This window comes from Larimichthys crocea, unplaced genomic scaffold (assembly GCF_000972845.2).
Source record: "Larimichthys crocea isolate SSNF unplaced genomic scaffold, L_crocea_2.0 scaffold214, whole genome shotgun sequence".
Lineage (NCBI taxonomy): Eukaryota > Metazoa > Chordata > Actinopteri > Sciaenidae > Larimichthys > Larimichthys crocea.
The window spans coordinates 83,399-96,287 of record NW_020852853.1 but is presented as its reverse complement, the minus strand read 5'-3'; the positions used below and the strand labels follow the sequence as shown (position 1 = coordinate 96,287).

The 12,889-nt window shown below is 39.8% G+C and overlaps 1 protein-coding gene across 3 annotated transcripts in view; it reads right to left on the bottom strand.

Annotated features, from left to right (window-relative positions):
* Nucleotides 1-826: 826 nt before the first annotated feature.
* Nucleotides 827-12,889, bottom strand: part of LOC104933730 (sodium channel protein type 4 subunit alpha B) — a 34,947-nt gene continuing 22,884 nt past the window's right edge. For all 3 annotated transcript variants that reach the window (XM_027275773.1, XM_027275771.1, XM_027275772.1), the window contains 26 exons: nt 12,489-12,617; nt 12,274-12,359; nt 11,937-12,161; nt 11,580-11,643; nt 11,330-11,468; nt 10,935-11,138; nt 10,688-10,772; nt 10,310-10,536; nt 10,097-10,168; nt 9,902-9,991; nt 9,441-9,791; nt 8,467-8,635; nt 8,164-8,348; nt 7,470-7,539; nt 7,235-7,383; nt 6,967-7,140; nt 6,623-6,745; nt 6,182-6,466; nt 5,945-5,998; nt 5,675-5,810; nt 4,990-5,087; nt 4,486-4,756; nt 2,994-3,597; nt 2,122-2,266; nt 1,873-1,947; nt 827-1,660 (listed from right to left, as the gene is read on the bottom strand). In XM_027275773.1, coding sequence (XP_027131574.1) covers nt 1,478-1,660; nt 1,873-1,947; nt 2,122-2,266; nt 2,994-3,597; nt 4,486-4,756; nt 4,990-5,087; nt 5,675-5,810; nt 5,945-5,998; nt 6,182-6,466; nt 6,623-6,745; nt 6,967-7,140; nt 7,235-7,383; nt 7,470-7,539; nt 8,164-8,348; nt 8,467-8,635; nt 9,441-9,791; nt 9,902-9,991; nt 10,097-10,168; nt 10,310-10,536; nt 10,688-10,772; nt 10,935-11,138; nt 11,330-11,468; nt 11,580-11,643; nt 11,937-12,161; nt 12,274-12,359; nt 12,489-12,617 — 4,393 coding nt within the window. In that variant the 3' untranslated portion in view covers nt 827-1,477. The remainder of the gene's footprint in view (nt 1,661-1,872; nt 1,948-2,121; nt 2,267-2,993; nt 3,598-4,485; nt 4,757-4,989; nt 5,088-5,674; nt 5,811-5,944; nt 5,999-6,181; nt 6,467-6,622; nt 6,746-6,966; nt 7,141-7,234; nt 7,384-7,469; nt 7,540-8,163; nt 8,349-8,466; nt 8,636-9,440; nt 9,792-9,901; nt 9,992-10,096; nt 10,169-10,309; nt 10,537-10,687; nt 10,773-10,934; nt 11,139-11,329; nt 11,469-11,579; nt 11,644-11,936; nt 12,162-12,273; nt 12,360-12,488; nt 12,618-12,889) is intronic.

The following is a 12,889-nucleotide window of genomic DNA, read 5'->3' as shown; positions in this document are numbered from 1 at the left end:
TCCGAATATTTAAAATGTTACTGATTTAAGTTTGTATTACATTTCTCTGAATTAGCTGAGTGCAGTTTAAAGTTCATAAAGTTTGCAGTGCTGCTGTGGATGGTCATTGATTGTCAGTGGAGAGAGCTGACTGGAGGCTCTCCAGAAATCAACAATAACCTCCTTGATTTTCTCCACATTAAAAGAGAGAGATTATTGTGCCATGTGAAGAGTTATTTGTGGAATCTCTTACCGTCTTAAGAAAGATAAATGGTTGTATTTACAGAAAAATTAAGGATAAACACATTTTTTAGATTTGCTGTTTTTTCTTTAAATAATTTGAATGTTTCTGTAATAATGTTGAGGTTTGGACTGTTTGGACACATTGTGAAGTGTTACTTTGAATTCTGGGTAATTGTGACTGTATTTGTCTATTTTCAGAATTTTTTCAGATCAAACAATCATGGATTCAATGGAAACATTTAAGTACTTTAACTACATTTTACTTATAGACTGAAGGAATGTTTACTTTGCAGAGCTTTGACGTAGTATTTTTACATTGTATTTTTTTCCCTTTGTGTTTCTGAAGCTTTCAGTCAATCTCATGAGCTTCTTCAGATCAAAGAAATCATTGATCATTGTTGTATGTTAGAAGATCGAATGCCATTCTGGATACAAAATCAAGAATGTTCATATATGAGGAATCTGACTTAGCTAGTTCACGTTTTCAACATGAAATGTATTTTTATTAAAATATGAAAACAGTACAACAAAATATATAGTGCATATATATATATAATATATATAATAATATATATATATATCTATATATATATTTATATATCAAACATATAGTGTTCTGTGGTTAAATGTTTGTCCTGTCTTTTTTTAAGTCTTTAACAACAAAACAAAATTAATTAATTACAGTTTTTTTTAATTAACAACTAATTAATTCTATGAACAGGAAGTTAAAGGAAGGACAGAAGGAAAGCTACACATGCTAACATTACTTATTTAATGCTAAAACATGCTATATATATTTTCAAAATAAAGTTATATTGTCAAATGAAAGTTATGATATTTTCAAATTTGAGGGTTATTAACAAGCTTATTAGTTGTTGTTTTTTTTTTACCTTTTCAAGCTTTATTTGACGGAGACAGCTGAAGAGTGACAGGAATGCGGGGACAGAGGGAGATAGGGAATGACATGCAGGAAAGAGCCACAGGTCGGATTCAAACCCTGGGCTTCTGCAGCAAGGACCGAGCTAAACGCCGCCCCGCTTATTAGTATTTTTTTTTATTTCACGTGCAAAAAACAAAGAAATGAAAAAGTAACTTAAGACTGGAAAGTTTCATCTGTGCTGTGGTTTGTCATCTGCTAAAGTTGACAGTTAACAGGTGAGACCACAGGTGGGTGCACAGGTGGAAGGAGAAAGAAACAGGACAAACACATTAGGTGATAGATACATAAGTTTCTTATGTGGCAGGAAATTGTGGCTCACTCTGAAGCACCATCTGGCTTGGAGGAGCCTGAAACATCTGAAACACCACCATGACCGTCCACAGACTGGACCGCCATCTCAGTGGTGTCTCGTCCTTTCCTGTATGCCCTCTGGATCACTGTCGCTGCCACCTCTTTCTGTTTCCTCTGCAGGGTGCTGCTGATTGGTTTACATGGCACCTGAGGGGAATAACAGTCGGTCAGGTTCGGTGAACAACAACAACAACAACAACAAAACATCATAAACAAAAAGCATTTCTTTTAAAAAAGCCAAAAAATGTTAGAACCCCCAAACTAACAAAATACTAAAATCATCAAAAAACATGAAAAAGCAACAACAACTAAAAACAATAGAATAGAATACAATAGAATAGAATAGAATGGTGTTCAACCTTGGATAAGTTGGCCTTGAACCTTTCCTCCATTTTGGCTTTGAGATCACAGATGTCTCTTGAATCATTCAACCCCTGAACACAGAGCATAATAATAAAATAAATAATAATAATAATATAAATAATAAATAAATAAGTGAAATGATGATGATAATAGAAATAATATAACTAAAGAATATAAAATAATAATAAATAATAATAATAATAATAATAATAATAATAATAATAATGTGACCATTACCCCGTTACCTGTGTGGCAAGGGCAAGCAGGACGTCGGCACAGTGAATCTTGTCTTCAGGAAACAGAGGTAGGTCCATGTTGATCAGTTTGATGGTGTTTGGTTTGGGGATCCTTAGGGGATCCTGCAGAGCATCGCAGAAATCTGACAGTTTGCTGTGGAACACAGAAACATTAGAATCCACTAAAGATTATATTAAGGTTCAAAGCACAACACTGAGACCAGCCTCCAATGGTTTCTTCCTCACTGCTTATGAAGGTCCTGACTGGACTTAAGGTCTGTATGTGATACCAGACATCAACCACACTGAAGATAAGCTAAAAGCTACAAAGACAAACATGTTTTAGTGTTTGATGTCAGGAACCAGAACAGAAAACTGAATCCCTGTTTAGTTACCAAATCAAAAATCAAATCAATTTTATTTGTATAGCCCAAAGTCACAAAGTACATTTGCCTCAGAGGGCTTTACAATCTGTACAGGGAGTGACACCGTCTGTCCTTAGCCCCTTGGTTCGAGTGAGGAAAAACTTGCCCACAAAAAACCTTTAACAGGGAAAAAAGGTGGAAGAAACCTCAGGAAGAGCCACAGAGGAGGGATCCCTCTCCCAGGACGGACAGACGTGCAATGGATGTCACGTGTACAGAACAAATCAACACAAACATATTGTACAATTACAATGACTGATAAAATGACAATGGATTACAATGACTGATAAAATGACAATGAATTACAATGACTGATAAAATGACAATGAATTACAATGACTGATAAAATGACAATGAATCAACCACTGAGATGAACTTGCATGTCTGTCACATGTTCTTGTACCAAAACAAACGCCAACCAGCAGTCGTAATTGTTAACATGATATCTAGACTCACCTGTACTGTATGAACTGTGAGGCGTCAGGGTCGAACTTGCTCCAGGTTTTACAAAACATCTGGACTTCATTATCACACAGTTCCACTGTGTCCTCTGAGTTAAAGGTCTGCAGGATGACTGCAATGTACAGGTGGATCACAAGCAGGTAGGACAGGACAATGAAGGTGGTGAAGAAGATGATGCCCACCAAAGGGTTGCCACAGTTCCCTCTGACTGCCAGTCCCGGGTTCTCAATGTCCAGGTCACAGTCTGGAGGTGTGTTCATGATGGGACTGTGAAATCCAGCTGAAATGCTGATCATCAGCAAACAGATCATGCTGTTCCCGAATGTCTCGAAGTTAAACATGTCGTCGATCATGTGCTCTTTCTTCACGTAGGCAAAGTTAAACATGCCAAAGAGGGAGAAAGTGAATAGGATAAGGAAGAGGAGGAGGCTGATGTTGAAGAGAGCAGGAAGTGACATCATGAAGGACAAAAACAGCTTTCGGATGCCCCTGGCACAGTGAATGAGATGTAGGACGCGACCAATACGAACCAATCGGAACACAGAGAAGACAGCAAGAGAGACAAAGTAGTAATACAGGAGGTCCTCAATAAACAAACCTGAAAAAAAAGAAAGAAAGAAAGAATTAATTCAAATGACCTTCTTTCTCCTTGGGGTATTACAGAGACTTGAACGTTTAAGTTGTATTTTTCAGATCAATTGTTTGTTCATGTCAATGATGAATCCTCCATGCATACCGAAGTCTGTCACGGAGTTCCACAAGGTTCTGTACTAGGACCACTTCTATTTAGTTTATATATGCTTCCTTTAGGGAACATTATTAGGAATCACTCAATTAATTTTTATTGTTATGCCGATGACACCCAATTATATTGATCAATCAAGCCTGATAAAACCAATCAATTAACTCAACTTCAAGTATGCCTTGAGATGAGCTACAATTTTTTTGTGTTAAAAACTGAAGTTCTTGTTATTGGACCCAAACACCTCAGAAACTCTAAAGATAAAGATTTCTAAAGATATAGTTAGTCTAGATGGGATCACCCTGGCCTCCAGCTCCACTGTCTCCATCTCTGTTAAAGATCACAGTTACAGTACATTCTGGGTTCTGTTCGAGGTTTACTGACAAGTTTTTCCTCGCCACTGTCACCAAGTGCTTGCTCATGGTGGAACTGTTGGTGTATGTAAATAATATTATAAAGAGTATGACCTACACCTGCTCTGTATGAAAACTGTCATGAGATAACTTAAGTTATGATATGGATCTATATAAATAAAATTGAATTGAATTTAAATTCACTTGTCCCTTTTTTGTGTTCTTCAATTAATCCTGTCAATAAATAACTTTTTCACCATTCATCTATCTGTTTTTCTCTAAATGAGCTGAGAAAAGACGGATCAAAAGAACACGTGTGTCATATTTAATAAGACCGAGCATGAAGTGACCTCATCAGACGAGACAGTGACATTACCACATGAAAACCTACCTATGATGGACACAAAGATGACCAAGAAGTCGATGATGTTATAGCAGTCAGAAAAGTAGAACTTTCTGAGCGTGATGATCTTCAAGATGAACTCAATTAAAAAGATGACAATAATGACGAAGTGAAACCAGAACAGGATTTCCTCTTTCTGCTCGCTCTGCTCCTCTGTCTCCACCATCAGGATCACCATGTTGAGGCAGATTACTACCACCATGAAGACTTCAAAGCACCAACTGGTCACCAGGTCGAAGAGCCAAGCCTGGAACTTATTCTGTGGAGGCGGGGAGGACAATGGAGCCCAAGGAAACAAAGAGTTTATTCTAGATTTATTATGACTTCAGTCTGAATAGATCATGTTTGGTTTGGGTGACAGGTGGCTCAGGAGTCTGAACTTGTGTGTGGGACAGAGTTTATTCAGACTTTGAACTCCAGTTCAATCTAGACTGTGACCAGAAGTCCATAGTTTAGATTGACCAAAATGAGACAGGAAGTATGTGAACATACCTGAGGTCGAGGAACACCTTCATTAGGTTTCTTAGAGAAGAGTTTCCTCAGGGACCAGGAATATTTCTGCTGTGCCTCTGTCATAAAGGGATGTTTACCTACAAAGTAAAGACAAAGTAAAAACAAAACAAAGCACATTAAATTATGTGTCTGACAGTGCCTGTATCCCTGCTCTGTTCTGTTTCGTTCTTAGTTTTATATTTTGGTTATTGCATTTTTGTTTTTGTATTTTTGCCTGGATTTTCAGCTGCCTTTTGGTTTGTTGTTTTGTGTTCCTTTGTGTTTAACCCCAACTAGTAAGTGATCAAAGTTTCTTTCCATGTAAATACCTAATGTCTATATATCTATGTCCAATGCAAATGGGTCTACTCAACAAAATAAAGACAAAGTAAAAACAGAGACAAAATAAAGACAGTGAAAAGAAAGACAAAATAAAGACAATGTAAAACCGAAAAAAATACAAAATAAGGACAAAGTAAAGACAAAACAAAGACAAAACAAAAATAAATACAAAGTAAAGAAAATACAAAATAAAGACAAAGTAAAAACACAATTTTAGACAAAGACAAAGTAAAGACAAAATGAAGACAAAGAGAGACACAGTCAAGACAAAATGATCAGTATCAGTAATCAGTATCACCTGCCTAACTCTCTCCCATCTGTCTATCACCTGTCTTTCTCTCACCTCTTTTGTGTCTCTGCAGGTCACTGATGATGACCCTGATGAAGAAGTTGAAGGTGAAGAAGGAGCTGATGATGAAGAAACTGATAAAGAACAAGTTCATGTTTGGGTTTGACTGGTAGGATGGCTGATTTTCCACCTACAAATGGACACACATGGACACAGCTGTTATTACTGAACATTTTTCATATTTTAACTATCTAATTTCCAGTACTAGTACCAGTATCAGTATCAGTATCAGTATCAGTATCAGTAAAGCTAACAGTTACTGACCCCTGTATAGTCCACTGCTGAGTACAGGATGTTATCCCAGTCCACTGATACCGTCTGACAGAGAAACAACACAGAGCTTAATCATTGAAACTGAATGTAGGTTTTCTCATGTTCACTCTCACATTAAAACTGTTTAATCGATTCATTGATTTGAACTCCAGATGATACAGATGATAGTGATGAGAGGCAGTAGACATGTTGTCACACTTCCAGATTGTGAGCAGTGTTCTGACTGACCAGTTGAAGCAGTGACAGGTAGCCATTCCCCACATTGTCGTAGTTTGATTTGGCATTTTCCCAGCTGACCTCGGTGTAATTCTCCTCCATCATAGTCAAACATTGGCTCCTGTTGTTCACAATGTCATACTGGAACGGCTTCTCTGACGTCTTGTTGTAACAGAAAAAAAACTTTCCAGCAAACAGATTCACTCCCACGACACTGAACATCAACCACACCACCAGGAAGACCAGCAGCCCGTCAAACATAGCCGGGATGGTCTGGACCAGAACCTGCACCACCACCTGCACACAGACACATAGAGAGAGAGACATGGAAAGATCTGCAGCCCTGTTGCTGGGGAACTAACAGTTAGCTAACTAGGCTAGGCTAACCTGGAATAATACAGCTTACTAATAACACACCTGTACTGTCTGTCTGTGTTAAAGTGCATGTCTCACCCTCAAGCCTTCGAAGCGGGACAGGGCCCTCAGGGGTGCCAGAGCTCTCAAAGTCCTCAGAAACTGGAAAACTCTAAGTCCAGAGAATCCTAACATGTCCGCCATCAGCGAGACCAAAAACACCTGGAAAACACAAACAACTGCTGATGATATCACGATCCAGGTGAGTTAAGGAAGAGACAGGAAGTTTAATTCCTTCAGTTTAAAAGGAACGTTTAAACATATCATCTTCTTTCATATTCACTATGTTAAAGATCAAGCTAGTCTGTTAACTTAGCTTAGCATAAAGGCTTGAAACGGGGGGAAACAGTTAGCTTTTGTTTGAATAAAGATTGCGTTCTTACATCTAAGATGATGAAGTCAAGCCAGCACCATGCGCTTGTGAAGTATTTCTTTAGTCCAAGGCCAAACCACTTGAGCAACATCTCCAGCAGGAACAGATAGGTGAAAACCTGGTTTGCAGTCTCCACAACTCCCTTTAAGACGTGCAGATGCTGCAGGTGAATGTCCTCAAATACCTGTTCACATACACTCTCATGTTAACACATGGACTGGTGTATGAGGTTATTTATATGCCGACAGATCAGGGATCAGGGAGCTGTGAATGGTTACCAGAACTATGCTGCTCAACAGGATGATGATGATGATGAAGATCTCAAAGTAATTGTGATGTATGATGGTGAAACAGACTCTCCTGAAGTTAGACCAGAACCTGCCACTGTCCCGGGATGAGTCCAGAATGGGACAGCAGCGATAACACTCTGAAACACAGACAAGAGTTACTGGAGCTGGTACTGTCAGTGAATCAGTGATCAGCTCTTCATCATCTTTTCAGGAAGACTCGTACGGTCACAGCAGCAGTCCTCAGGTGTGTTTCCTTTATGATCGTCGTCACCACAGGTCTGCACAATGTCACACTGCAACACATTTTATACACAGTAAATGATCAATTAGAAAATCAATGATCAATTCAATTAATTATTATGATATTATAATTAGATTTAACTCAACTCGACTAATTAATTTGTTGAAGAATCTTAACAACCCACAGGTGTCCTTAACGACCCACAGGTGTCCTTAACAACCCACAGGTGACCTTAACAACCCACAGGTAACCTTAACAACCCACAGGTGTCCTTAATGACCCACAGGTGACCTTAACAACCCACAGGTGACCTTAACAACCCACAGGTGTCATTAACGACCCACAGGTGACCGTAACAACCCACAGGTGACCTTAACAACCCACAGGATGAAGCAAGCAAGTCATATGCCTCTCAAGGCATCACCTGGGACTCCCTACATCAGTCAAAACTGAAGAAGCGTCTTTAATGAAACTAAGAAGTCGAGTGGATAACCTAACCCTAACAGTTGAATGTATAAGCATAATGTACATTTATTAATCTTTTTTTCTAGTCTGTCACTTTTTAAACGGTTTGTGCGGTCACTTCATAAATACAATCTGATGTGTTGATACTTCAAACATGGCTGGGTTCATTATTATGCAGCATGTTTCAGTTTAGATGAAAAATATATTTTACTTTTTTTTCTTCTTCCATCTTGATTTCGGCTGTGGTGATGGGATTCCCACGGGATTCCGTGTTATGGTAGTTGCTGGACCTGTTGTCATGGTTACCACTGAGAGCCTTGACCTCTAACATTGTCTGGTCTGAGGTCACAAAGTCCAAAGTGAGGTAGTCCTTCCTGTGGTCTTCCATACTCCCGACTGTTAACAATAAAACACGACCAGAAAAACATCAGTACATAAATATTTGTTCAGGACAATACAACACAGAAGCAAATCAACAATCAGTGATAGGGAAAGGTTCCAAGTCTAGCCTTACCTGTGTGGTCTGGCTTCACATGATTCTTCTTTCCCAGCAAATGTTCCAGGATCCAGGTCTTGGTCCAGCTTATAGCAATGTGCATGTTGTTCTTTTCCACTTGATTTGGAGCCACCAGACTGTCACTGATAAAAGCGCTCAGCAACAAGTTCAGGAACAGATTCAAGACCTGAAACAAGATCAGGAATAGGTTCAAGACCTGGATCAAGGCCAGGAACAGGTTCAGAACCTGGATCGTTCTTTCAGCCGTAACAACAAATAGAGCAAATAGAAAATAAATACAATAACATAATTAAAAGTGGTAAGGAAGCCGACTTTCAGAGTACAATGATTAGAATAATTTTTGCTCAAATAAAAAAGACAGAGGGCAGAGATCCCCCCTGTCTGGTCTCTGAACCATCCTCAAAGATCACAATCCATGCACCACTCCATGGGATCTCCTACGACAGATGATAGTGTCATTTTTCAAGAGAACTGATTGGTCTGGTTGATTTTATACCTACTGTGAAAATACTTTACAATGTGAAATACTTTACAACGTGCAATACTCTATTTTCAATGTGCAGTATTCTACAATGTGCAATACCCGACAATGTCCAATACTCTATTTTCAATGTGCAATACCCTACAATGTGCAATACTCTATTTTCAATGTGCAGTATTCTACAATGTGCAACACTTTACAATGTGCAATATTCCATCCCATAATGTGTCTTTGCCTATGTTTATATTGTATATTTTTATATTTTTTCACTGTTGCACTGTAATTGGAGTTGGCTCCAATCTCACTGTACATGAATATAGTGACAATAAAAAAATAATTCATTCATTCATTCATTCTTCGCCACAGTTCAAATGGTGGCTGGATAATTAGTTGTACTTTATTAGTATGTATAGCAATCAGACTCTTTGATTGATCTATGCCACAGACTCTTTCTACAGCAGTCAGAAAGAGTCCCCCTGCAGATACTCACCAGCAGGTTTCCGATAAACACGACCATCACGAAGAAGATCAGACACATGTTCTGACCTGAGACCTCCATGCAACCCAACAGGTCATCAATCCACTCTCCACACAGGACTCTGAAGATGATGAGGAAGGCATTGAAGAAATTGGTCATATTCCAGCGAGGAAGCTGGCAGTCCTTCATGATATGACAGACGTTCTCTTTGTAGTCCTTCTGGAAGAGATGCATGCCGGCTATGGTGAAGATGAAGACCACAATCAGCAGAAGCAGGATCAGATTTACCACCGCTGGGGTCCACATGACCTTTAACAACAGGTGGAAGCTCGGCCACCACCTGGCCAACCTTAGCACTCGCATCTGTACAGGAGATAGGTGAAGAAACAACATACAGGTAAGGACACGGGTAGACATAAGGGGACAGGTAGGTAGGCATATAATGATGAAAATAATGATGATGTCACACTAACCACAAGGAGGAAGCGTAGAAAATTTGACTCTAGAGACAGGTTCAGCAGACTGATGGCAACTAAGATGAAGTCAAAGATGTGCCAGCTCACCTGTAACCATAGCAACAGCCATACACATGTTATAGAAACGTCTGTCATTCATCATCATTACTGCTGCACAGGTAGTAAAAAAAAAAAAACAGGAAGAAGTCTGACCTGAAAATAACCGTATGGGTCCATGGCCACAAGTTTTAGGACCATCTCAGCCACAAAGATAGCTGTGAACACCTAAGAGAGGGCAGAGGTCAAAGGTCAGAGAACGGGAGTCAGGGGGTCAAAGGTCAGAGGTCTGAGAAGAACAGTCAGGGGACAGGAGTCACACTTCCTGTTTTGTTTGTATGCTTCCTACTTCCTGTTTATAACACTGACCAGCGCAGCGCTACTCAGGTGCGATTCAAACTCTGCTGTGAGTGGAAAATGCTCCATGGCCATGAAGATGGTGTTGATGATGAGGCAGGTGATGATCCCGAGGTCGAAGAACGGGTTCATGACGAAGGAGTAAAGTCGATGTTTGAGACAGCGCCAGCAGCCACAACAATTCCACTTCAGGACGTGGTTGGCGAAGATGTAACAACATGGAGAACACAACCTGTGGTCTGAAACAGAGATCAGCTGACAGTCCACATTACAGAGGCATTTTGACCTGCAGAAGAAACCTCTGTGAGATCCAAACATGAATCTGATGTGATCTGATCAAATTAAAATCATTACTGGCACGTCCGTGAGTGTATGTGTGTGTGTGTGTACCTTCTGCTGCAGTGTTTGTTTGCTCGTGGCTCTTCTCGTTTTCACCATCTTGTTTCTCTGAGAGTGCCACCCTGCAGGCTGCCCGCTGTAATGATGACAAAATACATTTCCACACTAACAAATGGATAGTCAGACTTCCTGTAGCACATCAAACATCATTTCAGCTGCTGAGACACAACAGAGCCACCAGAGGCTATAGAGGGAATATATTTAATGAACATTAAATATCCTTAAAAAATTATCTCACTTCCTCTTCCTCTCTCCTCTTCAAAGACTCCACAATCTGATTGAACTCTTCTTCTTTTTGTCTGGCCTCAGCAACAACAGCCTCTTTCTGATCACTGATTGCCATGGCAACCACCACCAGAATGAGGCTCAGGACGCAGAAAAAGCCAGGGAAGACGACAAGCACGAAGAAGGTCAGGGACCTTTTACCATGTGCTCGTAATGTCTGTAGACAGACAGGTGAGAGAGACAGACAGGTGAGAGAGGGAGAGGAGGGAGTAAATCAGTTAAAAACAGTTTAATCATGGTTAAAAACATTGTTAATATACAGTTAAAAATGGTAAAAAATAATTTAAATGGTTAAAAACACAATTAAAACATTTAAAAATGGTTATTGATGGTCAGTGGGTCACTGACCATCAGAGCCAGGTCCTCCCAGTCCCCAGTCATCACTCTGAACAGAGCCAGCAGTGACCAGCCAATCGAGTCATAGTTGGTGTAGCCATAGTTTGGGTTCTTCCCCATCTTCATGCAGACGTAACCCTCCGGACAGACCCTGAACACATCACACACCTTCATCATCATCATCATCATCAGATATTATCATTCATGGTCACTGTCATAACCATGACCATCATCAGATATTATCATTGTCATGTGACCATACCCGGCATCAGAGGTGTTTCCACAGAGCAGAGCATCATCACGACCTGGCAGGTAGTAGGGGTGATCTAGACAGACAGACAGACAGACAGACAGACAGACAGACAGACAGACAGGCAGGCAGGCAAGCAGACGTTAGAGCTGAAGTCCATGTTGAAGGTTTTGACTTCAAAATACAAAATACAAAATCTTTATTTCCTGTGACTGTCATAATCCGCTCCTGGCTTTCCATCCCTACTGCAAGTCCTGCCAGTACCTTTCCACTCACCTGCCAGTATACCTCACTGATATATATATATACACACACAATATATTTCTATGATGTGTTTAAGACAACACACATCAATAAATATCATCATACCAGTGAAGTTCCGATCACTTCCAGTTGTGTTGTCGTAGTAATCAGAGATGAAACTAGCGCTGTTGGTCAGGTTTCTAGGTGACAGGAAACAGTTATTCTTCAGAGATCCCATGAAGAGCTGCAGACCAATGAGAGCAAAGACACTGAGACAGAACGCCATCAGTACGAAAACACCCGCGAGTCTCTTCACTGATTGGATGAGAGCTCCAACAGTCGTCTTCAGACCTAAGACAGAAAGGTGGGGTTTACAAACAGACCGACTGACTGCATTAAAATTCAAAATGTCCAATCTGTGATCAGTTCTCTCTCACACACACACACACACACACACACTGACCTCTGATCACTGTGATGATCTTCAGGACACGAGGAATCATCATCAACACAGAAAATTTACCAAAATGTACAAACTGAGCCAGAAATCTGAAACACACAAACACACCATCTTCATTTTCATCATCATTATTAATGGGCCATTGGTTTTCATTTGGACATAAAGGATGATGATGGTGATAAGTATGTGTGTGTGTGTGATGGAGTATTGATTATTACGCCGTGCTGATGATCATGATGTCCAACCAGTTCCAAGGGTCTCTGAGGAAGGTGAATTTTCCCACACAGAAGCCTCTGGACATGATCTTTATGATGGTATCAAAAGTGTAGATAGCCACAAACACGCATCTGTTAAAAGAAATAAAATATTTCATTATAACAAAATAAAAAAATTATATTTCATTTGGAGACTGCTCTGAACTTTTAACAAAAAACAATCATTTAGTCCAGTCAGTCAGTCTTCCATCTTATCAGGTACAGATGAGACTAATCAGTGACAAGTGAAAAGTTGAATATATAATATAGAATCATCAGGATTTTATTTGACTAATGAACACTGCAGCCTCTGAAGGGTGTGCCCATTTCAAACTCTGTGCTTCATTTCCTGAGGACAGAGCCGA